At 43.6% G+C, this 25364-nt stretch overlaps 1 protein-coding gene across 1 annotated transcript in view; it reads right to left on the minus strand.

Moving 5' to 3' along the window:
* Positions 1–25161, minus strand: part of GCLC (glutamate-cysteine ligase catalytic subunit) — a 188987-nt gene extending 163826 nt beyond the window's left edge. Inside the window, 1 exon segment of the mRNA XM_030198967.1 lies at positions 24504–25161. Coding sequence (XP_030054827.1) covers positions 24504–24653 — 150 coding nt within the window. The 5' untranslated portion in view covers positions 24654–25161.
* Between the last annotated feature and the right edge of the window lie 203 nt (positions 25162–25364).

Raw genomic sequence — 25364 nt, forward strand, 5'->3', positions numbered from 1 at the left:
GGATTCTGTTTCATTGCCTTCTTTAGGCACCTCCACAATTCTACAAACTTTGTGGTTGCTGGCAGCTATTACAGCAGGTCTTCCTCTGGCCAGTCCCAGCATTCTTCCTTCTGATGTGACTTCCTTTTGCCAAGTGGGAGGGATGCAGAAGAAAGTAAGCCTGTTCTAACAGCTGCTGGGAACCACAAAGTTCAAAGAACTGCGGCGGAGAGAAAGGCATGAGGGATAGAAAGCGAAAGATGTTTGTGGTTCAGGGCTTGATGATAGAATCTCAACCACCAACTTTAAGCCAATCTCCACGTAATCCTCAGGCCACAATCCATCAACACGGTGGAATGACACCAGCGGGCAGATGTAATTAACTTAAGGAACAGCAGCTTGTGAACTTGGATCCTGGATTGGTTTAAACCTTGTTGAGAGTGGACCATTTGAGTTACGCTGCTCGGTTGCATGTTAACCATGTGGACATAATTGACTGGTGGAGTTGCCCCGTTTTTGGGCAGGAGCATATGGACTATCATTTATATGAGGTTTGTGGTGGGGTAGATAGCTAATAAGTTGCATTAGTCAGCACTCTCTACGGAGGAGATGGTATGTATGTGAATGAATGAGTTGTGAAATATTGATTGGTAGAAAGCATATAGAATTAATAAAATGTTAAGTATAACTGTGTAATTGTTGATATTTACAAATCTTTAAAAGAGTTCACATATTGAGCACAGGCTCCAGAACACAAGATGTCGACTGCAACAGGCCCCACAGGTACTGCAGCAGCTCAGGTGGATGAGCATTCACAGTGTGGGTGGGGTAGCTGAGGTTGCAAAGCTTAATGTTTGCTAATTCTACAAATTATTGGAGATTAGATCAGATATTAAGGGCGTTCAAGAGGAGCTCTCAGCATTGGCAACAGATCTTTGTGGTGAAATCTTGGAACTGGGTCACCATCTGGAAGATGTGGATAGAGTTGAAGATCAGCAAGAATCTATCTCCACGCTTGAATCTTCCATGCTGGAACACCAGGCTCTCTGTGCTTTTTTTAATCAAAGTGTAAGATTTGGAGACTTGAGGCTGTAGAGCAAATATATGCATCTGGGGGATACCTGAACAAGCTGAGTATCTCAATTGTGAGCAGGTGACAACAGACTGCAAGCATGTTTTTATCATCGGAGGGTCAAGAGAAAAGGCGGCTGAGGGGAGATACGATAGAGGCCTATAAAATAATGAGTGGAGTTGAACGGGTAGATGTGAAGCATCTGTTTACGCTTTCCAAAAATACTAGGACTAGGGGGCATGCGATGAAGCTACAATGTAGTAAATTTAAAACGAAATCGGGAAAATTTCTTTGGTGTTGTACAACATGTAGAGTCTGGTATCTCTACTTTCAGTTTTTGTCTGCACTGTTTTTTGCAGTTTTTTTTTTTTTAAAACTCGGGTGACAGTCATGTTCTGCATCCACAACCGATGTGAAGGATACTGTTGGCATGCGGTGTCTGTGTAGGAATCTGTAACAATCCACCTTGTATCAGTTTCCCAGTAGCAGGTATACTGGTGCTTTAATGTATTTCAGAAGCATAATTAAATGAAATAACTACTTCTGAAGGTTATAGGTATGGATGGAGGAGATTTCTTGCATGGATGGGTGAGGATGGAATGGAATAGATCTCTTAGCAGGGACAAGCGAGTATGGGTTAGATTCCAGTGGTGTGCCTTGACAATTTTTGCGCCTTGTAAGTGTGCCACAAGATGAAAAATGTTGAAATCCCCGAGCTAGAGAAACCAAGGAAATAGAGCGCATGCAGTTGGCCAGCTACAATACACCCACCGATGCATGTTCTAATCTTGACCTGCCAGGACTACTGTATGGTCCAAAAAACTTCAGCAACTACAGTTAATATAAAATATGGATGTTAATGAAATGATTTAACAGTATTTCTAATGACATATCTCCACATTTCTACTACTACTACATTTCTAAAGCTGTGTAACAGCCACTCACTTTTATAACACAGTATATCTAAATACAATATTTATTCCTCACTTATCACAGCATTACTAGGCAATTACAGGCAGCACAAACACACATTAATATATTAAACATTTTACATGTATTAAACTTTAAAACAATCTCTGATGTGGGTTACATAAAACCAAAACACCTCTGGTCCTCTCATTACATTATAAATTGGCCCTAAAGGCTTTGATATACAGCAAGGGTTTTAGCTTTTTCCCCCAAAAGTAACCACATTTTTGAATTAAAAAAAAAAAGTCTCATGCCCAGAGCTCTAACATGTTCATTAATGAGTCCCAGCTTTCAATATGCTATAAATTCAAAAATATAGCTATTAACCCAAATTGGGCACTAAACACTCGTTTCCCATATCCCTGCTGAGGTCATGCTACTCAGCATAACCTATTATTCCTTATCACCAGCAGAAGATGAATCCAGGAACTGATGGGTTATATCCACCTACCGGCAGGTAGAGAGAACACTGAAAGAAGACAGTGACTCTGGATGTCCAGCTCCTTCCCTCTTCAGTATATCTCTATCTCCAGCAGGTGGTGGACGGATTTCTTTCAGTTCCTAAATTCACTAGCAGTTGAGCCCGAGGGGGAAGTCTCTACTGCGCATTTGTGAGTGAGTACGGTCACTCGCCGTTTATATGTTTGATTCCTTTGGGAGGCTCCTGGGCTTTGGCCAGTTGAGCAAGGGGTGTGTGGCTCAGGGCGCCCACTTTGAAGGCATACTTGTTTTCAGGTCCCTGCCTTACCCAGTCTCAAAAAAAAAAGTAAAGCGTTCTCTGCGGCTTTTATTTTGGGACACTGGAGACAAGATGCGAGCTCTGCCTGACTGGGTATTTGGAAGTTAGAGAGCTATTTTGAGCACCTCCTGGGAGTGACCACAGCTGCGCTACTCTTAAGCAGGGTAAGTTTACTTCCTGTGAGCCATGGCATTCCTGGGCTCCAGCGCTTGTTGTTATTTATGACATTTATATCCCACATTATCCCAAACAAGTTTGAGTTCAATGTGGCTTACAATAAACAGTATTGGATACATAAAGAATAATGCATAAGAAAGTAATTTGTTGTAAGAATCCAATTTTACAATACAGTAACAAACATACTGGGATAACTATGGATGTTTAACACTTAGAAAATGTATTATGAATGAGAAATTGTACATGAAGCAAAGAGAAAGTTAATGGTAAATAGAGTAATAACCAATTCATGTAGTAGTTAATTGTTTGAGTTATGGTTGTTCTTTGTGAAGGTTTGTTTGAATACGAACGATTTGAGGATTTTGCGGAATCTAGTATATTCCTGTATATTTATTTTGGGTGTTAAGGAACTCCACCATTTGGCTCCCAGGTAAGTGAAGTCTGCAGATTGAACAGGTTTGTAGATAACTTTTGCAATATGGGAGGTGTAGTCTGAGATAGTTTCTTGCCTTATATTCAGTGTTTCTTTGAGGTAACTTTATTAATGGTACCATATAGTCTGGAGCTGTGACGTTTAGTATTTGAAAGATAAAGGTACATAATTTGAAGGTGATTCTCGCTTTGATGGGAAGCCAGTGTAATCTGATTAATAAAGGGGAGGCACGGGGGCGCTGGTGAGCCTCGAGAAGCATGGCAGCCTGATTGTACAGCTCCCAGCTCTTCGTCTCAGAATCCTGAGTTTAACATCTTTCTAGACAATTTTTCCATCTCATTTGGCTAGGAGATAATTCTCGCATTCAGATCTGATGGCTGGATGCCACTCTAAAGTTAATCTGTCCTTAATTTCACTCCCTGCGTCTAAACGACAAAGATCTTCGCTCACCCATCAAAATGGCATCAGAAACAGACTCCGAAATCTCTCTGAGTACTATTATAGGAACTCTTCTCTATAAAAAGCCTCTTACAAGAGACACAAAACTCTATCTGACATAAAAGAAAAGGTATCTGATATCAAAACTCACCCTGCATCAACTGAAGCCCGCACTGAAGCTTTGGGAAAACAAATATAAAGTGCAAGGAAACCTCATTTTAAAACTTCAAAAAAAAACCCCAAAACCTAAAGAAATAGACTCCTTGAAAAAAAAGAGCTGGAAGATCTTAATAATAGATCAAGAAGAAATAATATCCGCCTTATTGAATTAACTGAAGGATCTGAAGGTACAAAACGTGTGATTTCATCACAATGCTGCTCCTGAAAATTCTCGATCTTGATCCTACGCAGCTAATTGAAATAGAGAGCGTACACAGGGTGCCATCTTTTAAACCTGTACATCAAAAATCTCCCAGACCCATGATCATCAAACTTCCGCAATATCCCTTTAGCTCTGAACATCTTGCACAGGGCTAAACTGAAGGCTCCACGTTTTTGAAGGAATGAAGCTCTATATTTATCCGGACCTTAACAAACCCACTGTTCAAAAAAAGAAAAACCTCTCTCTCCTTCAGATATCGTCTGAGAAATATTGGGGCTCAGTTCGGACTGTTCTACTCAGCTAGAATGAGAATGACGGTTCACAACACAACTCGTAATTTCGACAACCCTGAGCAACTGAACATCTTTTTGGACTCCTTTAAATAGTAAAGTACTGATAAGTAACTGTACCCGATGCAGTTTTTCTTGTAAAAATTACTCAGGCATTGCTTATATTTGTCTTTAAAGCTCTCTTTTGTTCTAAGAGTATTTTCAGGTTTCCCATTACTATGCTTAAACATATGTATGTCTTTATTTGACGAGATGTTAACTCATTGTTTTTCTTATTGATTGGGAGATTCGGCTGCCATGTGCCTTGACCTCCACTCCCCAGGTTATTTTTCTCCTCAGCAGATTCCTCTTTTGGTTAGTTTGCGCCTTTGCGCTTTGTTTTTTCAAATAATTAATGTTGGCTTATAACTATATTACTCTATGCACCACTTGGTATGTCGTCTGGCTAATTCATACTTTGAAGGCTTATTTTATAGATTTGCCCATCTGCTTTCCTAGTGTTAGAATATCTTTATACTCATATAATGAAGATTTTCTCTATTAACGCACAGGGTCTAAATAACCCTATAAAACATAAAAAACTGTCCGTATACTTTAAATGTCTAAATGCTAATATAACCCTTATTCAAAAGACCCATCTTAATAGATCTGACTGTATGAGATTACAAAACAATTTTTTTTCTCTTGCTAGTTTCTCACCTGCTTCTCATAAACGTAATGGTGTAGCTATATTAATACGTAAATCTCTACAGTTGTGTTGAAAAACAACTTTCTGACAATGAAGGCAGATGGGTAATACTTAAGATATCTCTTCATAACTCAAATCTTGTGTTAATTAATTTATATGCTCCAAATGTTGACTCTCCTTTCTTTTTCCACAATATTATCTCAGAGATTGTTTCCTTTGGTTCTCAGAATATAGTGATAGGAGGGGATTTCAATCAAATACAAGATCATATTTTAGATAGAAAATCTAAGTGTCCTCCCAGACCAACCAAAACCTTAGTTAAAATCCAAGACTTAAAATCCACTCTTGGATTAATGGATCCGTGGCGCCTTTTCCATCCCACTAAGAGAGATTACACTTTCTACTCACCCCCACATGGCAGTTACTCTAGAATTGACTATTTTCTAGTCTCCTCTTCATTATTACCTAATATTAATAATGCTAAAATTCTCAGTAAGACCTTGTCTGATCATTCTCCAATATCTCTCACCTTTGATATATTGATTAATCAAAAGATATCATCCTGGAGATTTAACTCCATGTTATAGGATGAAAACTTTGTTCAATATATAAAAACAAAAATATTAGAATATTTTGAATTTAATCCTATTGAAGATTATAAGGTTCTGACTTGGTGGGATGCATTTAAATCTAATATTAGAGGTCACATCATTAGTTATTCTGCAGGGAAAAATGCTGAAAAGAAAAAAAAGATTTAGCAGATAAAATTGCTTGCATTAAAACTCTAGAAAATAATTTTTTGAAAAATGACGCTAGTGATAATGACACTGCCCAATTTCAAAATTACTACAAAGGTAATCAATAGAATGCTAATCAATAGAAATGAAACAAAATAAAACATGGAAAAGAAAATAAGATACCTTTTTTATTGGACATAACTTAATACATTTCTTGATTAGCTTTCAAAGGTTGCCCTTCTTCGTCAGATTGGAAATAAGCAAATGGTAAGCGAAACATCAAAGCATTCCGGTGACAGTCTAACAGGATGGGGGTGGATAGGTGAGAGACAGGAAGAGTCGGGTGGATGAGGGACAGGGAGATATGCATAGAGACATGAGGGTGACAAAGCAGTACAATTTTATGGTTTATAATGGGCTAGAAAACCCAGATCTTTGTTAAGTCCTGTTTGGTGGGTTTCAAAATATTTATTCATTCTGACTTCAAAGGTCTTACGTTCCTGTATTGTTTTTAAAGCTCCCTTTCAGGATTCTTACCATGAAAATCACTGGTACAGTGTTCTGGTTTTGTAAAGTGCTGCCCCACAGGCGGGACATCTTTATTGGTGCTAGCATTTTTCATACAGTGTCTATGTAAATTAAATCTCTTCTTTAGCATCTGACTTTTTTCTCCAATGTAGCAGCCTTTCTTTGCATTTTTTTTACACTGAATGATATATACCACATTGGAAGATGAGCACATGAAAGATTCCTTAATGTTGAATATTTTTCCTTTGTGAATGACCGTGGGGGTCCTGTGAAATGTTTTGGAATAGTTTGCAGCTGGATATATTGCAAGGATGTGTGCCATTCTTTTCTTTTTGAGTCTGTGTTGGGAGCTTACCTCTAATTAGCTTGTGTTTTAAGGTGGGTGGCTGTGGCTCCTTTGCCCAACTTCGCATTCTGGAGCCAACATAGAAAGCTAGCCAGGATGGAAGTATGACATCTGCACATACATTTTCTGGACTCATGATGCTTTAAAGTTTTGTGCAGCTTCTAAGCCTATGCAACAAAGCAGAAAATTCAAACACCACTTTTTGGGCCTAGATGTTTGAGAACCTGTGCACATTGGTGATGGACTTTTGGTTGGGTACCAAAATCACAGTATACGAAAGTACCTTTCCTACTTTTATAGTTTATAGGAGTGTCCCTGGTGTGTCCCCTTGTGTGCAACTAAGGCCTGGACCTGAAACATCTTTTCTGAGCAAGACAATGACAGCATGAACATTTCCTGTGTCAGCCCAAGGACATCTGCACATCATCTTAGAGGGTGAAGCTGGTTACAAGACAGATTTACACCACATAAGCCTATAACGGTTGGTGCCAGCTCTCAAGGGGAGAGTGTCTGGATTAACACTGGATAACATTAATCTGATTGGGCCAAAAGATTGGCCAGTCTCAGGCCTTATAAGGAGAAATTAGGCCTTACCTGCTAATTTACTTTCCTTTAGTCCCTCCGGAACGGCCCAGCCTGTGACTGATGGGTTGTGCACGTCTTCCAGCAGGTGGAGACTGAGAATTCTGATTGAACAGAGTGAGCCAATAAGAGCCCTCAATAGGAATAGAAAGATCCAGTATATTGTACCAAAGCAGGAGAAAAACAGAGACACATTCTGTGCGACTGGGAACCTGAGCAGCCACCAGCACCAGACTACCACCGAGTCTGTGCCATATACTGGGTGTGCCTGTCGATAAGAAAGGCACTAACAGCACTGCAGGAACTTGCTCAAGCATGCAAATCTGTGCTCATTTTGACTTTTTTTTTTTTTTTTTAAATAACTAAGAACACGAGACGGACAACATGACTCTCCTTAGCAAGATAGCCCAAAACTTGTCAAACTACACCAACTTCTTTCCGATTCCGCAGATGGAACCTTCCAATCTACATCCGGCAGATTGAAATCTCCCAGCAACAGTACCTCTCTCTTCTTTCCCAACTTTTGAATATCTGCAATCAGATCTTTATCTAGTTCCTCCAATTGTGTCGGGGGTCTGTAGACAACACCCACGTGGACAGAGATTCTATCATCTCTTTTTAAGGTGATCCATATCGCTTCTTCCTTTCTCCAGGTCCCTGTCATTTCAGTCGCTACGATAGCATTTCTCACATACAGAGCTACTCCTCCACCTTTACAACCACCTCTATCCTTCCTAAGTAGATTATGTACTATGATGGGGTTGTAATTAGGGTGGAGTTAATTTGTGATAAGTAGTGTATTTGGGAAAGCTATTTAGGAAGTGTCAGTCTTGGGGTGGGTAGATTGTGGGGCAGGGTGGGTGGGCTTAAGCTTAAGACCTGTGGAATGTGTTTGCTGTAACCTCTCTCTAAAGCTGCATTGAAATGCACCAGAAATGCCCAAAACCACAGCTCTAAAGGTAGGGATAATCTGAAATAGTCTTATCTGTGAGCTTTCAACTCCTTCCAGCTCCTCCGGTAGAGACAGACCTCATGGAGACGTTTAGCCACACCTATTCTATACCAATTGCTTACAACAAAAACCATGTGGGGGAGGGGGGCCTCCACAAACTATGGAAACAGAAAAAAAATACGGATTTTAAAGAAGTTTTGAAATCCACTTCTCAGATTATCAGATATCAAATACACTCTAGGATCTGAGCCACCGTGGCCTGAAAGGGAGAGAACTTCAAGTTGGCACACCATGCTTCATAGAGTCTCTATGTCCTGATATAGTTAAGAGAAGTGGACCGACGTATCAAGCGAAGCATAACGGAGACGACACTCACTGAAAAACCTCTCTTAGTTAGCCGTGCCCGCTCAAGAGTCAAGCCATAAGACAAAAATCGAGCCGGGTCTGGATGAACCATCGGACCAACAGGTCGGGATCCCTGGGAAGTCTGAGAGGGGGCTCGACAAGCAAACGCTGGAGATCGGCATACCAGGGCCTGCGGGGCCAATCACGCCACCCGGATGCAGCTCCAGCTGTTGAAGCAGATGACCTACCAGGGGCCACGGAGGAAAAGCATACAGAAGATCCGACGGCCGTGGCTGTAGAAGCGCATCAACTTCCTGCACCCTTGAGTTCTTTCAGTACCTGAAGAACTGCAGGACTTTCGTGTTGGACACCGAGGTGAAGAGATCCATGACTGGAAGACCCCAGCAAGCCACTATTATCCAAAATGCCTTGTCGCTGACAGCCCACTTCCCAGGATCCAGCGTGGTGCAACTGAGGAAGTCCACCTGAACATTCTCCACTCCCGCTACATGAGCCACCGAGAGGGCCTCCAGATGCCACTCCGCCCAGCTCATGGGCTAAGCCATTTCCTGCTCTAGACGCAGACTTCGAGTTTCTCCTTGACAACTGACATAGGACACAGCCGTGGCATTGTCTGACATGATGTGGATTGATGCACCTTTCTGTAGAGGACAGAATGCTTGGAGGGCCAAACGCATTGCTCTGGTCTCCAAGAGATTGATAGAGCAAGATGCCTTCTCCTGCGACCATAGGCCCTGGGCATACTGCCCTGACAATGAAAGACTGGCATTTTTCGTGACCACAATCCACTGCGGTCTCTCCAGAGGCGTCCCTCTGGACAAATTTGGTGTCCGGAGCCACCAGCGAAGACTGCCTCTCTCCTGTGCTGGTAGTGACAACTTTCGCAGGAGGGAGTCCCTCTACGGTGACCACCTGCAGAGAAGAGATGGTTGAAAAGGTCTCATATGCACCCTGGCCCATGGCACAGCTTCTATTCTCGCCGCCATGGAGCCCAAAACCTGCAGATAATCCCGCGCACACGGCAGCGCTGACTGCAGAAACTGACGAATCAACGTCTGCAACTTGAGAATCCTTTCTTGGGTGAGAAACATTCAACTTCTCTGAGTATCAAAGCACACTCCTAGATAATCCAAGGATTGAGATGGCTGTAGCCAACTCTTCTGCGCACTGACTACCCATCCAAGGGACCGGAAAAAATTGACCACTCTCTTCATGACGTGAAGACTCTTGCTGTGTGACTTCTCTCTGATCGACCAATCATCCAGATAAGTATGGACCAGAATTCGGTCCCTTCTGAGGGCTGCTGCAATCACTACCATTACCTTGGTGAAAGCGCGTGGAGCTGTTGCCAGAACAAAGGGCAACGCCTGAAACTGAAAATGCTGGCTGAAAATTGCAAAGATGGTGCAAGGGGCGGATTGGAATATGGCGATGTACTTTGGTGAGATTTAAGGCAGTCAAAAACTCTCTGGACCGTACCACTACTATGACTGACTGCAGAGTGTCCATATGAATGAAAGAGACCTTTAGTGCCTGATTGACTACTTTGCAGTCTAAAATGGGCCTGAAAGAGCTTTCCTTTTTGGGGACAGTGAAATAAATGGAACAGCGCCCCTGCCTGAGCTCCGAAAGGGGGGCTGGACAAATATCCTTGAGGTTGAGAAGTCTTTCCAGAGTTCCCCGGATGACACCCGCTTTGAGACAAATCCGACAAGGGGACTCCAGAAATGCGTCAGAGAGGCCATGCAAACTTTACGGCATACCCTTCTCAAATAACCTCCAGAACCCATTGGTTGGAGGTAATTTAGACCCACCTCCAGTAAAACTGTGCCGAATGTGCCCCTACAGGCACTAGAGGTTGGGCCTGGACACCTTCATTGGGATGGATGAACAGGGGATTGGAAAGAACTCAATCAAACTGAACAAAAGCAGTGTGCTAGAGCAAAAAGAGTAACCTAATACCAAAAAACCGCTCTGGCAAAAAGTTGGCTAACTAGTGCTTGTTTGAAAAAAATGGAGAAAAAAACCCTCAGAAACCGTAGGCCAATCGCCTAAAGGTTTAGAGCGTGGTTAGAGATGATCTTACATCAGCTTATAACACACGCTACAGTTCGATCATTGGGCCAAAAAACTCCATTTTAAAAAGGGGGCTCAAAAAAATTTTAATCGCCTCAATATTATATTGTTGATAAACAAAATAAGTTTCTTTCAATAGATTCAAATCGGACAGCGATGAGTGCCTGATCCTAACACATTTAAAAGCTAAGTGTTACTTTTTCTGATATGCTGATGTGATAATTCCTTGAAAAAGCACTTGAACGATTTGAATCTATTGAAAGAAACTTTTATCAACAATATAATATTGAGGCGATTAAAATTTTTTTGAGCCCCCTTTTTAAAATGGAGTTTTTTGGCCCAATGATCGAACTGTAGCGTGTTTTATAAGCTGATGTAAGATCATCTCTAACCACGCTCTAAACCTTTAGGCGATTGGCCTACGGTTTCTGAGGGTTTTTTTCTCCATTTTTTTCAAACAAGCACTTCTCAGCTATAAAGAAGCCGCGACGCGTTTTTTTTTTAAACCAGCAACTCCGATGGAAGGAGGAGAGAGCAGCCGAAAAACAAGTCCAGGAGAGCCGGTATGCCTGTGAATACTTAAAAGGACAATGCCCAAGCTGCACAGTTATTCTTTTTTTATAACAAACTTTGCTGATACAAGTTCTCTTGTGAACCAAGAGAAAACGGCTGCCTCTCCCTGCCTAGACACTCTTCCCCTGAAGAGGCTGAGGCTCAACCAGCACACCACTGAAGACTGTGAAAGAAAGGATTGGGGGGGAGGGACCCGGCCACCCGAGTGTAACACCCCCAAGCTGGAATAGACCCCTGCGGACCTCAGCCTCCAGAGAACAGGTTATTCTATACTAGCCGTTGAGCCCGTAAAAACGGGCTAGTAAAGGAAGGGGGGGTTTAAAAGGCCCCCCCCCCGGATAGGTCGCCGCCGCCGCCCCCCCCCCCCGGAGTCCCCTCCGCCACCCCTCCACCCGGGCCGGGTACGTGGCTTCACTATTTAAACCGCCGGAATGCAGCACACAGCTCAAATGAGCTGCCTGCCGCCTTCCTTCTTCTCTGCGTGTGTTCCGCCCTTGTGTGACGTAACGTTGGCGAGGGCGGGACACAGGCAGGTAAGGAAGGCCAACGGCAGCTCAGATGAGCTGTGTGCTGCATTCCGGCGGTTTGAATGGTGAAGCCAGGTACCCGGGCCGGGTGGAGGGTGAGTGGCGGCGACTCCGGGTGGGTGGGGGGAGCGGTCGTGGCAACCCTGGGTGGCGACGGCGGTTCAGTCACTCTCAGGTGCGCAGGTTCCCTCTCTGTCACGCCCCCGTCATCACATATTGACACGGGGGCGGGACAGAGAGGGTCTCTAGTGCGCATTTGCGAGTGAGTACGCCTCTTGCCATTTATATGTATGATAGCCTAGGTGCACAGAAGTAAGGAAAAAATAAAGGACTCAGCACAGAAAGGAAAAGAAAATTCATAGAGACTGAATGGCTCACAACCTTCTACCTGCTGGAGACTAAGATTACTGGACCTTTATAGCCCTACCGAGGGCTCTTATTGGCTCACTCTGTTCAATCAGAATTCTCAGTCTCCACCTACTGAAAGGCATGCAGAACCCATCAGTCAGTGTCTTGGCCGGTCCGGAGGTATGCTAAGGAACTGTAGTTGGCTGGGTGGCTCAACTTTTCTCCACTAATTTTTGAAGTGCGACGGACTGTTGTCTTGCTACAGAGTCCCCACGCAAGGGCTGGAAGAGAATAGTTGGATATTGATTTTCTGATTTATATTTTTGAGCTTGAGTGAATTTTTGTTTTGAGAATTAGAGAATGACACAGGGACGGTATCTGCAGTAAAAAAATAAATTTCTGCCAAGGTATACCGCAGGTGCAGGAACGAAACTTAATCGCTCTGTGGGAGTGGTAAAAACTTCGGCCCCGCAGTTAAAAAAAAAATGCAATTACCATGGGTCCAAGCTTCTCCTCTCTCCCTCCTTCCTTTATTCTTCCTCCCTGTTGTGATGCAAGGATATTCCCCCACAGACCTCCTCCAGGGTCTTCCCTCCTCTGCTGACTCCTGCCTTCTGATGCAACTTCCTGTTTCACAAAACAGGAAGTTACAGAAGGCAGGAACTGGAGGAGGGAGAGCCCCAGAGCAGGCCTATGGGGAATCTCCTTAGCGCTGTGATTAGAAATGATAAGTACGGTAGTAGTGATGGGGAGGAAGGTAAGGGAGGGAAGAACAAAGGAAGGAGCAGGCATAGAACATAGGCTCTTTTTTACCGTTTCCAAAAGTCAAGAATACTCATTTGCAATAGAAGATGCCTTAGAAGAACAGAAGCAGAGTTTGGAAGAGCTTAACAGGCTTAGCTGTGAGGGAGACTTTCTGACTAACATTTAGGGCATAGCATGTGGGTAATAGCACCCTCTGTAGGAGGGTTGTAGAAGTCAAACTGTAAAATTATGGTAATCAATAAAGAAGAAATCTATTTTCTGCATCACCTTCATGAAGTGTTTCTTTGTTTTCGTTGTAAACATTACAAATATATCACATTCAACCAAACAAAAAAAATCACATTAAATCTACAATATAGAGCTTTTATTCATCACTTGTTCCCCTCTCTTCCTGAACTCAGTTTCTTAAGAAACACCATGCCATTTAATACTTTTAAAAGTTGTTTTGTGTATAAAACATGAAAATTTAATGTGAACAGTTTGATATCTGTTCACATTAAATTTTCCTCCCCCTTCCTCCCCTCCATGAAGAACTTGAATGGGTCAGAATTGTACAGTTGTACAGAATATTGTGTTTTTATACTTTAATAAAATAATTTAAATATAAAATCCTAACTGTTCGAGGCTTCTGCGGATGGGATCAGACAGAGCTTGCAGGGATGGGCGGGGACAGAGTCCACAGAGATGGAGACAGAGCTCATGGGGACAAACTTTGTCCCTATGTCATTCTCTAGTGAGAATCCAGGGTTAGTTCCTATAGTTTAGAGCAGATAGATCATGAGCACGGTTTATTAGCCAAGAGATATTTGGCTTTTAGTATTCTCAGGTACAATTCTCAGCACTGTTACAGATATATATACACACACACAGATGTCTATTTTTGTGTAATTCTTAGTGATACATATCTCTTTGGTGTAATCCTAATAGTATTTATTTTTATGTTTGCTTGCTGTTTTACTCATTTTTATTATTATATAATATATATTTTCCATGTTGGCATATTGCTTCATTGGTTCACACTAACTATACAAAAGGAGTTGGGAGTGCAAAAATCATATAAAATCCTCACATCTATTATCATATGCACCATGGAAGTGACATATCATTAAAGAAATCTTTAAATAATTAGCAATTAAAAAAACACGAGGAAAAAGTCTCAATGAATTAAGATCCGCTTTAGCATCTGTGGTCAAAAAAACAGCTACAACACTATCATAGGCATAAAAAAACCTCCTGTGAAGTTACTTTTAAATATTTACTTTAAAAAACCACTTCAAAAAGCAAACATGTTATTGCACTTCACTATTCTCTCAGGAAATAGCCCCCCCGCTTACGCTAAATGGAAAAAGGATAGGGACACACAGAGGTAATGCTGGACATAGTTGGGTGGGGAAGGGAGAAACGGGGGAAATTCAGGAGAGGCAAGACAGAGAGAAGATGCTGAATGTAAGGGGAAGATAGGGAATCAGAATAGAGATGCTAGACAGGGCCAATAGGGACACAGAGGAAAGATGGATGGTGAACATCATGGGCGTAGTTTGGGGGGGGGGGAGGGGGGCAATGCCCCCCAAACGCAGGGCCGGCACAGCAGGCAGCTCTCCCTTTGTCCCGCCCTCAGCTCCCCGTTCCTTCTCCCCACCCCCCCCACCCCCCGGCGCGTTTTACTTTTTTATTTGCAAAGGCAGCGACGGCAGTAAAGAAGTAAACACTGCAGGCTCGCCTCCAGCTTCTCCCTTCCCTTCGCGGAAACAGAAAATGCATCATGCAGAAGGCGGGACACTGTGAGGAAAGGGAGAAATTGGAGGGAGCCTGCAGTGTTTACTTCTTTACCACTGGTGCTGCCTCTGCAAATAAAAAGGTTAAACTATAAAGTCAGGAATCGGAGGGAGTGGAATGATCGAGTGTTTGGGGATCAAAGCTACAGACTGGCGAGAGAGGTCATCGTTCTGTAGACCATGGCTAATGCTCTGGCCCTGCTGACTTCAGTGATCACATCTCTGCTCAGATCTGGTACAAAGTTGCTGAAAGGGATCAAGCACAACAAGGTGACTGACAGCTTTGCAGTAAAATCACAGGACAGAAGCGGCGCATGCACTTAACAGGTCTTTACAGAGCACAGCTCTGTTGAAGCATATTTTATGGCACATCACATCAATTGATATTGTGGTTGCAGTTATCATAATAATTACAGCAGGCAAGATAAGAAGACAGAGAATTTACAAGCAGAGAAATGGGTGGGATGAGATTAACAGACTCTGCAAAATGCAATCCTGGGGAGGTGGAAAGGCTGCTGTGTAGCATCAACTAGATTATCAGTCTGAAAACAAACATCTTGAAAGAAAGGGAGCAGTTAGTGGGACATTAAAATCTTTGTCTCTTACAAAGCAAATGATAGCCAAGCACCCATAAAAATTAGGCCAGAAGTTCTCCCAAGCGTATTTTAAGCACGGAAAGGGTTAATAAGGGGTAGATGCATCAAGCAAACGTAAAAAAATCAGAAACGTAAAAACCTTTACCGAATCTCAAATAACGAAGCATGCTCCAAAAACACAGCCCCAAAAAGTTTGGTGCGGTATTGGAAAGAACGATGCACTAATCCCCGTCGGTAATCGGCTCGTAAAGCATGCGCAAAGCAGCCAAGCGTTATGCTGGCTGCTCTGCGCATGCCAGAAACGTAAGAAAAAAAAGAAAACACAAACACGTGGCTCCCCACTTTCCCCTGCATGTCTCCACAAACATTAAAGGATCGGGAGGGGGCAAAGGCGCTCATCAGCAGCGTCCTGTATGGACGGCCTGGCCTTGCCCCCCCCCCCCCCGAGGTCCCCGCTGCTCCCTGCTGCTCTGTTTGTGAAATAAAAGCTTTTAAAAATGAAACCTTTGCAGTTGCTGGGCTCCCCCTCCCTTCCTGTGTCTCTCTTCTTTAGTCGGCAATGCTCCGCCTCCTGCCCTCCTCCACCTCCGTGCCCCGCCCCCCCGATTTCGTCCCCACCGCCCCCCCCCCCCCACACCGGACCCCCCCTCCACCATAATGGCCGGTGCAGCGCCTCTCACCTATGTTTGAAGGCGCTGCACAGGATGGATCAGCTCTTCTTTAGCTCTTCTGTCTCCTCCGATGTCTCCTTTTTCTTCCTGTATCCGCCCTCCTCTGATGTCAGCTATCTACGTAGATAACTGACGTCAGAGGATGGCGGACACAGGAAGAAAAAGGAGACATGGAGGAGACAGAAGAGCTAAAGGATAGCTGATCCATCCTGTGCAGCGCCTTCAAACATAGGTGAGAGGCGCTGCACCGGCCATTATGGTGGAGGGGGGGTCTGGTGGGGGGGGGGGAGCGGCTTGGACGAAATCGGGAGGGCGGGGCACGGAGGTGGAGGAGGGCAGGAGGCGGAGCATTGCCGACTAAAGAAGAGAGACACAGGAAGGGAGGGGGAGCCCAGCAACTGCAAAGGTTTCATTTTTAAAAGCTTTTATTTCACAAACGGAGCAGCGGGGAGCAGCGGGGACTTCGGGGGGGGGGGGGGGGGCAGGCAAGGCAAGGCCAGGCCGTCCATACAGGACGCTGCTGATGAGCACCTTTGCCCCCTCCAGATCCTTTTTTAATTTAGTTTCCTTTTTTATTTTAGGCACAGGGAAGCAGGGAGCCACTTTTCTTTTAAAACATGCCAGCAATTTGGTTTTTCATCGTGCAGGGGGCAGTGGGGAGATGACAGCTCAGGCTTTAACGACAGGTCTGAGCTGACGTTAAATTTCTGGTGGTAAGTGAATCGTTGCTATCGTCGGTATGGTTAGTGCATTCCGAATTGTCTACATTTCAATGGTAGTTTCTCATTTGCATTCCAGTTTCGTTAGCTGCTACTGCCGTCGAAAAATAGGCTTTAGTGCATGGAAAGGATAGGAAATTCTTCCTTAAGGGCTCATTTAACGATGAAAAACGTTTAGTGCATCTGGGCCTCAGACTTTCATTCTAAGCAGTGTGTGGAAAGAAGACACTGGGGTTAAATGGGCAGTATTCACAATGGAGAAGGGTAGTTAGTGGGGTTCCTCAGGGGTCCGTGCTAGGACCGCTGCTTTTTAATATATTTATAAATGATTTAGAGATGGGAGTAACTAGCGAGGTAATTAAATTTGCTGATGACACAAAGTTATTCAAAGTCGTTAAATCGCGACAGGATTGTGAAAAATTACAAGAGGACCTTACGAGACTGGGAGGCTAAATGGCAGATGATGTTTAATGTGAGCAAGTGCAAGGTGATGCATGTGGGAAAAAAGAACCCGAATTATAGCTACGTCATGCAAGGTTACACGTTAGGAGTTACGGACCAAGAAAGGGATCTGGGTGTCGTCGTCGATAACAAGCTGAAACCTTCTGCTCAGTGTGCTGCTGCGGCTAAGAAAGCGAATAGAATGTTGGGTATTATTAGGAAAGGTATGGAAAACAGGTGTGAGGATGTTATAATGCCGTTGTATCGCTCCATGGTGCGACCGCACCTTGAGTATTGTGTTCAATTCTGGTCGCCGCATCTCAAGAAAGATATAGTAGAATTGGAAAAGGTGCAGCGAAGGGCGACTAAAATGATAGCGGGGATGGGACGACTTCCCTATGAAGAAAGACTAAGGAGGCTAGGGCTATAAAGCTTGGAGAAGAGACGGCTGAGGGGAGACATGATAGAGGTATATAAAATAATGAGTGGAGTGGAACAGGTGGATGTGAAGCATCTGTTCACACTTTCCAAAAATACTAGGACTAGGGGGCATGCGATGAAACGACAGTGTAGTAAATTTAAAACAAATCGGAGAAAATTTTTCTTCACCCAACGTGTAATTAAACTCTGGAATTCGTTGCCGGAGAAAGTGGTGAAGGCAGTTAGCTTAGCAGAGTTTAAAAAGGGGTTGGACGGTTTCCTAAAGGACAAGTCCATAAACCGCTACTAAACGGACTTGGAAAAATCCAAAATTCCAGGAATAACATGTATAGAATGTTTGTACATTTGGGAAGCTTGCCAGGTTCCCTTGGCCTGGATTGGCCACTGTCGTGGACAGGATGCTGGGCTCGATGGACCCTTGGTCTTTTCCCAGTATGGCATTACTTATGTACTTAAAAACGAAATGATCAGACAACAAAGGTACAAAAAAGTATTTTATTCAGAATTTATTAATTGGAATATGTCAGCTTTTGGAAATGTGCATCTGTATGATGGGAAAGGGGGTGGGGAAATACTACTGGAGAGGAAGAGGGAGTGCTGGGTAAGAAGGAAGGGAGAAAGAGCTGGTTTTTTTTTGGGGAATAACCATAATGTATATGTATGAGATATCTCATACATATTCATTATGGTTATTCCCCCAAAAAAGTCAGCTCTTGCTCCCTTCCTTCCTTCGTATTAGCATAATTTGCATATACATATATGCAAATGATTATGCTAATATGCCCGCCCATTCCTTTGCCCCCCCCCCCCCAAAAAAAAAAAAAATGAAACAGTCAAACTACGCCTATGGTGAACATGGAGACAGAAGAAATGCCAAACAGACAGGGGATCCTGCAAAAAAAGAAAAAAAAAAAATATAGACACTGGACCAACATGACTAGAAAAATATAATGCTAAGACAACAATTTACTAATTGGAATATTTCAGCTTTTGGAAATCTTTGTATAAGTAATTTTCCTTTTTCAACTTTTTCTTCAATTAACATCACAAACATCAAAATATTAAACAGAGGTTTTTGACCTGTGAAAAATATCCACAGCCAATTTATGACACTTGGAGGGGCATAATCGAAAGGGGTGCCCAAGTTTTCCTGAGGATGTCCTCGCAGGACGTCCCGGTGAAGGGGTGGGGAAACCCATATTACTACTACTACTACTTATTTCTATAGCGCAACAAGATGATCGCAGCACTGTACACTTGATAATGAAGAGACAGTTCCTGCTCGACAGAGCTTACAATCTAATTAGAACAAACAGGACAAATAAGAGAATAAGGGAATTACTAAGGTGGGCATCATAAAATAAGGGTACTGAACAAGTGAGTAAGGTTTAGGAGTTAAAAGCAGCATCAAAAAGGTGGGCTTTTAGCCTAGATTTGAAGATGGCCAGAGATGGAGCTTGACAGACCAACTCAGGAAGTTTATTATAGGCTTATGGTGCAGCAAGATAAAAGGAAGAGTCTGGAGTTAGGATGCAGGATAAGGGTGCAGATAAGAGAGATTTACCTAGTGAATGGAGTTCCCGGGGAGGAGTGTAGGGAGAGATGAAAGTGGAGAGGTACTGAGTAGCTGCAGACTGAATGCACTTATAAGTCAATAAGAGGAGTTTGAACTGTATGCAGAAACAGATAGGGAGCCAGTGAAGTGACTTGAGGAGAGGGCTAATATGAGCATAGCGACACTGGCGGAATATAAGTCATGCGGCAGAATTTTGAACAGACTGGAGAGAGATGGCTAAGTGGGAGACCTGTGAGAAGCAAGTTGCAATAGTCTAAACGAGAGGTATAAACAGAGTGGATGAGGGTTCTGGTAGTGTGCTCAGAAAGGAAAGGGCGAATTTTGCTGATATTATAGAGAAAGAAACTACAGGTTTTTGCAGTCTGCTGAATATGTTGAGAGAGAGAGAGAGAACCCCAAGGTTACGAGCTGATGAGACAGGGAGGATGAGAGTGTTATTCACAGAAATACAGAATGGGGGAAGAGGAGAGGTTGGTTTAGGGGGAAAGATAAGAAGCTCAGTCTTGGTAACGTTTAGTTTCAGATGGCAGCGAGACATCCAGGCGGCAATGTCAGACAGGCATGCTGATTCTTTGGCCTGAATTCCTGCTGAGATTTCTGGTGTGGGGAGGTAGATCTGGGAGTCATCAGCGTAAAGATGATACTGAAAACCATGGGATGAGATCAGAGTACCAAGAAGTATAGATGGAGAAAAGAAGAGGTCTCAGGACAGATCCCTGAGGTACACCAACTGACAGTGGAATAGAAGTGGAGGAGGATCCACCAGAGTATACACTAAAAGTACGATGGGAGAGATAAGAAGAAAACCAGGAAAGAACAGAGCCCTGAAATCCAAGTGAGGACAGCGTATCAAGGAGTAGGCTGTGATCAACAGTGTCAAAAGCAGCAGATAGATAAGAAGGATGAGGATAGAATAGAGGCCTTTGGATCTGGCCAGGTCGGGCCACCTTTTGGGCTCTGGGTTAAAGGGGGCTGCAGATATGTGGGACAAGTGATAGGACTGGGATGGTGCCCTGCCTTCTCGTAATGCCAGTTAGCTTGGAATATACCACAAAGATACTTTTACTCATTTTTATAGCTCAGACATTATCTAGCCTCTCTGAGAAATTCTGATGGTAATCTTACCCCTTTCACCACATTGGACACTGTGTCCCTGCATGTGCCTGCCAACCAAAATTCACTCTCTCTTTGGTATAAACTGTATTATCGAAACAAGATGGGCGTCCATCTTTCATTTCGATAATACAGTCGGGGACGCCCAAATCTTTGACATTTAGGTCGTCCTTAGAGATAGTCGTCCTCAGACTTGGTCGTTTCTGATTTTCGGCAATAACGGAAACTAAGGACGCCCATCTCAGAAACGACCAAATGAAACCCTTTGGTCGTGGGAGGAGCCAGCATTCATAGTGCACTGGTCCCCCTGACATGCCAGGACACCAACTGGGCACCCTAGGGGGCACTGCAGTGGACTTCAGAAAAAGCTCCCAGGTACATAGCTCCCTTACCGTGTGTGCTGAGCCCCCAAAAATCCACTACCCACAACTGTACACCACTACCATAGCCATGGGTGAAGGGGGGTACCTACATGTGGGTATAGTGGGTTTCTGGTGGGTTTTGAAGGGCTCACATTTACCATCACAAATGTAAGAGGTGGGCCTGGGTCCGCCTGCCTGAAGTGCACTGCACCCACTAAAACTGCTCCAAGGACCTGCATACTGTTGTCATGGACCCGAGTATGACATTTGAGGCTGGTACAAAATATTTGTAAAATTCTTTTTTGAGGGTGGGAGGGGGTTAGTGGCCACTGGGGGAGTAAGGGGAGGTCATCCCCCGATTCCCTCCAGTGGTCATCTGGTAAATTCGGGGACCTTTTTGTGCCTTGGTCATAAGAAAAACTGGACCAGGTAAAGTCGTCCAAATGCTCGTCAGGGATGCCCTCCCCCCCCCCCCCATTATGGGCTTCAAAAATAAGCCTGTTAATCATATACCCCACATTTACTAAACCACATTAGCGGCTGCCATGCACTAATGCCAACACAGCCCATTCACTTTGAATGGGCTGTGTCAGAACTGCCGGATGGCTTAGCAAACAAGGGGATGTGTGCTCTGGCATATGAGGTCTTTTTTCCTCCATTTTTAATATTGAGGTTAACTGGATTATTATCAGTAGAGTTCAAGTATCTTTCCTTGTGCCATTTCCAAAAGCTCTCAAAACTGTATATCTGATATCTTACATTTTAGTATCTGTTTCTTTACTATTGCTGTAAATGCAAAGCGACTTCTTGAGGTTTCCAGTTCATCGTTTTGCCTTCATGTCAACTACTGGTATGTGGTCCCTTGTTTCATATTTGTTGAAGGTCTGTCTCCATTTTGTACCAGTGGCCAATGTGCAATATTCTGCTAGTGTGGAGATCTTGTAGCAGTCCTGTTTTCTTACTAAGTGGGGCATTGGTGCTGCCTTTCCATGCATAAAGTCTTTTTGAGTCCTAGGAGTTAGTGCTGGTATGGTAATGTTCTGAGTGTACTTTTGCACAAGTTTGTGTGTAGTGTCCTGCAACGGAGAGATTGTGACTTCAAAAACTTTTACTTTATTATATCATCATACAGGACCTGATGGTTGAGGGTAAGTAGGATGTGTAAGAAGAGTAGTCTGGCTGCAGAACTCTATGGAGGTATAAGCATCTAATTTAATAGCCTAAGAAATATCTATATATACTGCAGTTTAATTTTCATGTGCGTCTGGTAGCGCTATACAAATAATAATAATGTCACTTTTTTGCTGATCATTCTTTCTGCAGGGTTGGCGGGAGGGAAACACTGGCTGGATAGAAGGAAGAAGAGGAGATGTTTGATGTAAGATGGAAGAATACATGCTGGCTGGAAAAGGACAGATTGGTTGGAAGGGTGAAGACAACAGCTGGAAAGGGTGGAGAGGACGAAGTTACTGGATGGAATTGAGAATAGGGAGGAGAAGGCAGATGCTGGATAGAAAGGAGAAATGCTGGATAAAAGGGGGAGAAAAAAGGCAGATGTTGGATAGAAGAGGCAAAGATAGAGAGGGGAGATGCTGAATTAGAAGGGAGAGGGGAGAAATTCTGGGTGGAAGGGAGTACAAAAAGAGCAGATGCAGGATACAAGGGGACAAGATGCCGAGGGAAGAAAAGAGACACTGGATGGAAGTGGGGTAGGATAGTGAGAGACTGGGAAATAAGAGGATGGGGAATGGGAGAAAAGGAGTGTGGGAAACAGATGGAAAGATGTAGATACATGTATTTTACAAACAGGAAATTCAAGACTGGATAGTAAGAATAAATGAAATGGATGTAGTGGAGGTGGTGAAGACCGGAGGACACTGAAAAAATGTCAAAAGGACAGGAAACCCTGTTAAGAGAAGACAGGAGAGCAGAAATCAAGGACTAGGATCAACACAATTAGAAAAATTAAATGACCAAACAACGAAGGTAGAAAAAAGAATTTTATTTTTAATTTAGCATAAAGTAGTGTGGTAGCTGTGTTAATTTACTCTAGAAATTAATAAATAAAATTTTTTTTTTAATGGAAAAATAATAAAATCTTTTATTAGACTAACTTAAAAACATTTTTGACTAGCTTTTAGAGGACAAAAAAAACTCCTTCCTCAAGAAAGGCCAGTATACTATAAGTTAATCCAATAAAAAGGTAGTAGCCTAGTGGTTGGTGCAGCAGGCTTTTTTCAATTCCCATCACAGCTCTTTGTGTCTCTGGGCAAGTCACTTAACCCTCCATTGCCCCAGGTACAAATAAGTACCTGTAAATACTATGTAAACCGCTTTGAATGTAACCACAGAAAGGCAGTGCATCAAGTCCCATCCCCTTTCCTTTTGTTTCCTTTTCTTAATTTGAAGTGTGATTAGAATGTCGATTTTTTAAATTTATACATGCTCTCTTTATATTTTGCACAGTACAGGCGGCCATGCATCGACAGCCCAGAACACCGCAGCCTGATTAATATTCGGCAAGGTGAAATATGAAAGTGCCAGACCCCTTAGAGAAAGCCTGCATTGGCTCCCACTGCAAGATCCTATTGCATTCAAGTTATATACCTTGGTCCATAAAATCATTTATGGAGACGCCCCATCATATATGTCAGACCTAATTGACTTACCAGAGAGAAATAACAAAAGTTCATCATGCACCTGCTTAGACCTTCATTATCCCAACTGAAGAGGACTTAAATACAAGTCCGTACATACATCCAGTTTCTCATACACCTGCACACAACTATACCACCATAAAAACACAAGACCTGACAACCTTCCAAAAGTTATTAACGACCTACTTATTCATAAAGGCGTACAATTAAGATTCCCCATAACGATCTGACTTCCTAATTATTCCAATCACAACTATTAAGGACCCATGCAGCACGTTTGGCTTCTTGGGAGGTCAATTTAATTTTTGTTATTAGTCTTGGTGAGATTCTGCATATGTGAAAGACCTGGTATTCTAGTAACAATCTGTAGTTATTAGGTTTGTTTAGCTTTCCGGTAGATGTACTGATATTTTAGTACCCCCACTACAATGTTTATAGTACTAGCCTCCGTGTCCCTGCCAGCAAAGATATTATTTTTAACACACCCTGAGGGGGGGGGGGGGGTGTCATATGTTGCCTCCTCAGTCCACCTCTCCCGCCCCCCTCCAAAAAAAAAAATAATGAAGAGCTGGCTCCTAGGCACCTTCCGGAAGAATAGGTAGCCACTTCAGAATGAAATTACAGTTAACTGAACTCAAAGATCTCAGTCTACATACAAGGAAACCCCACTGTTTTTGTCAAATCTGCACAGAAACATCTGAATTGTTCTTAATTCAGTTTGTAGGCCATCTCACACTAATGACTTTGTGGCAAATCCTCATCGCTGGACTTCAGAACGCTCCCTAACTAAAGCTATACAACAGATCTTAAACTTGAAAGAACTACTGCGGACAGCGAAAAGTACGCAACCTAAATCAGCATTAAAAAAAAAAACCCCGGGGCAAAGGGCAAGGATTGGGTGGGTTGGTGGGCAGCCCTGCCTTTCCTGCCTATTGACGTCACGGCTCGCATTGCTCTTTTTATTTACATGAAGTAGCAGCGGTGGGTCCTAGCACGTGCGACTGCCGACTTCACGCGCGTGCCCCCTCCCCCCAGGCAGTTAGGTAAGGTAAGTTAACAGATTCTGCGTTCTTTACACTATCATCATCAGCTTCTAAAGGCCGTTCACTCACTCCGCACCATCACTCCCGTCCATTAACTGACACTTCTACCCATACACTGTCAAACACCTTGCAATCAACTCACCTCGTCGCCCCACTTCAGAACGTCCTTCTGGCGCTCTTTGACCTTGTGGTAGATGTTGAGAAACTGAACGATACCGTGATTTCGAACATAGTCCGCATACTTCTTGGTCTCTTCCCAGCTCAGCGGCGACCCATGAGACAGGAGGCCCATATCGAGCGCACGAGAACCGGTGCGGTTTTACCTCTTCTTGGCGCCGGCAGCCGCGTAGTACGTCCTACTTTCCCCGCCCCTCAATCCCAACGCCTCGAGAGCAAAGCTCTTTCGCTTCCTCTACTAGCCGGAGCCGGTACTGCCTGTACTGGAGACTACAGATCTCCCCGATGCTACTAGGAGCGAGAATGTGGCTGCTAGTGGTCGTGGAGTCTTTCTCACGGCAAACGGCAGTTACTACTAAAGCCCGTTTTCTATTTTCCTCGCTTTGGTGAAAAGGCGGAAGAGCGTTACCGTCACGTCCTTCTCGTACTCCCTGCTTTTTTTTCCCCTTTATAAACTCAAGGCTGAAATAAAGGGATCCATCAACCTACTGCCCTCACGTACTAGGATTTTCTTTTTTCCTTCTTCATCTACTTTCTGTTACAACTAAGTTTTGATACCGACCAGCTCTCAGTACTGCCTCTGTTATACAAGGCGGGAGCCGAGCGAAACGCGGCGTGATACCCCCTCCCCCCCAGCAGGGAGAGACGGCACACCCTTGTAGTGACTCGGCACTTTCTCTTGTGTCTGTGTCCTTCCTTAACTCTCCCAGTTACGTTTTTTGAGCGCAGCTGCTCTGCTCCCCTCCCCCCCCCTTGTGTTGTGGATGCGATCAGGGTTAGCGGTTGCTAGTGTGCATGACGCAGCACACTATAGGCTTGGCTAATG

This window comes from Microcaecilia unicolor, chromosome 3, assembly GCF_901765095.1.
Source record: "Microcaecilia unicolor chromosome 3, aMicUni1.1, whole genome shotgun sequence".
Taxonomy (NCBI): domain Eukaryota; kingdom Metazoa; phylum Chordata; class Amphibia; order Gymnophiona; family Siphonopidae; genus Microcaecilia; species Microcaecilia unicolor.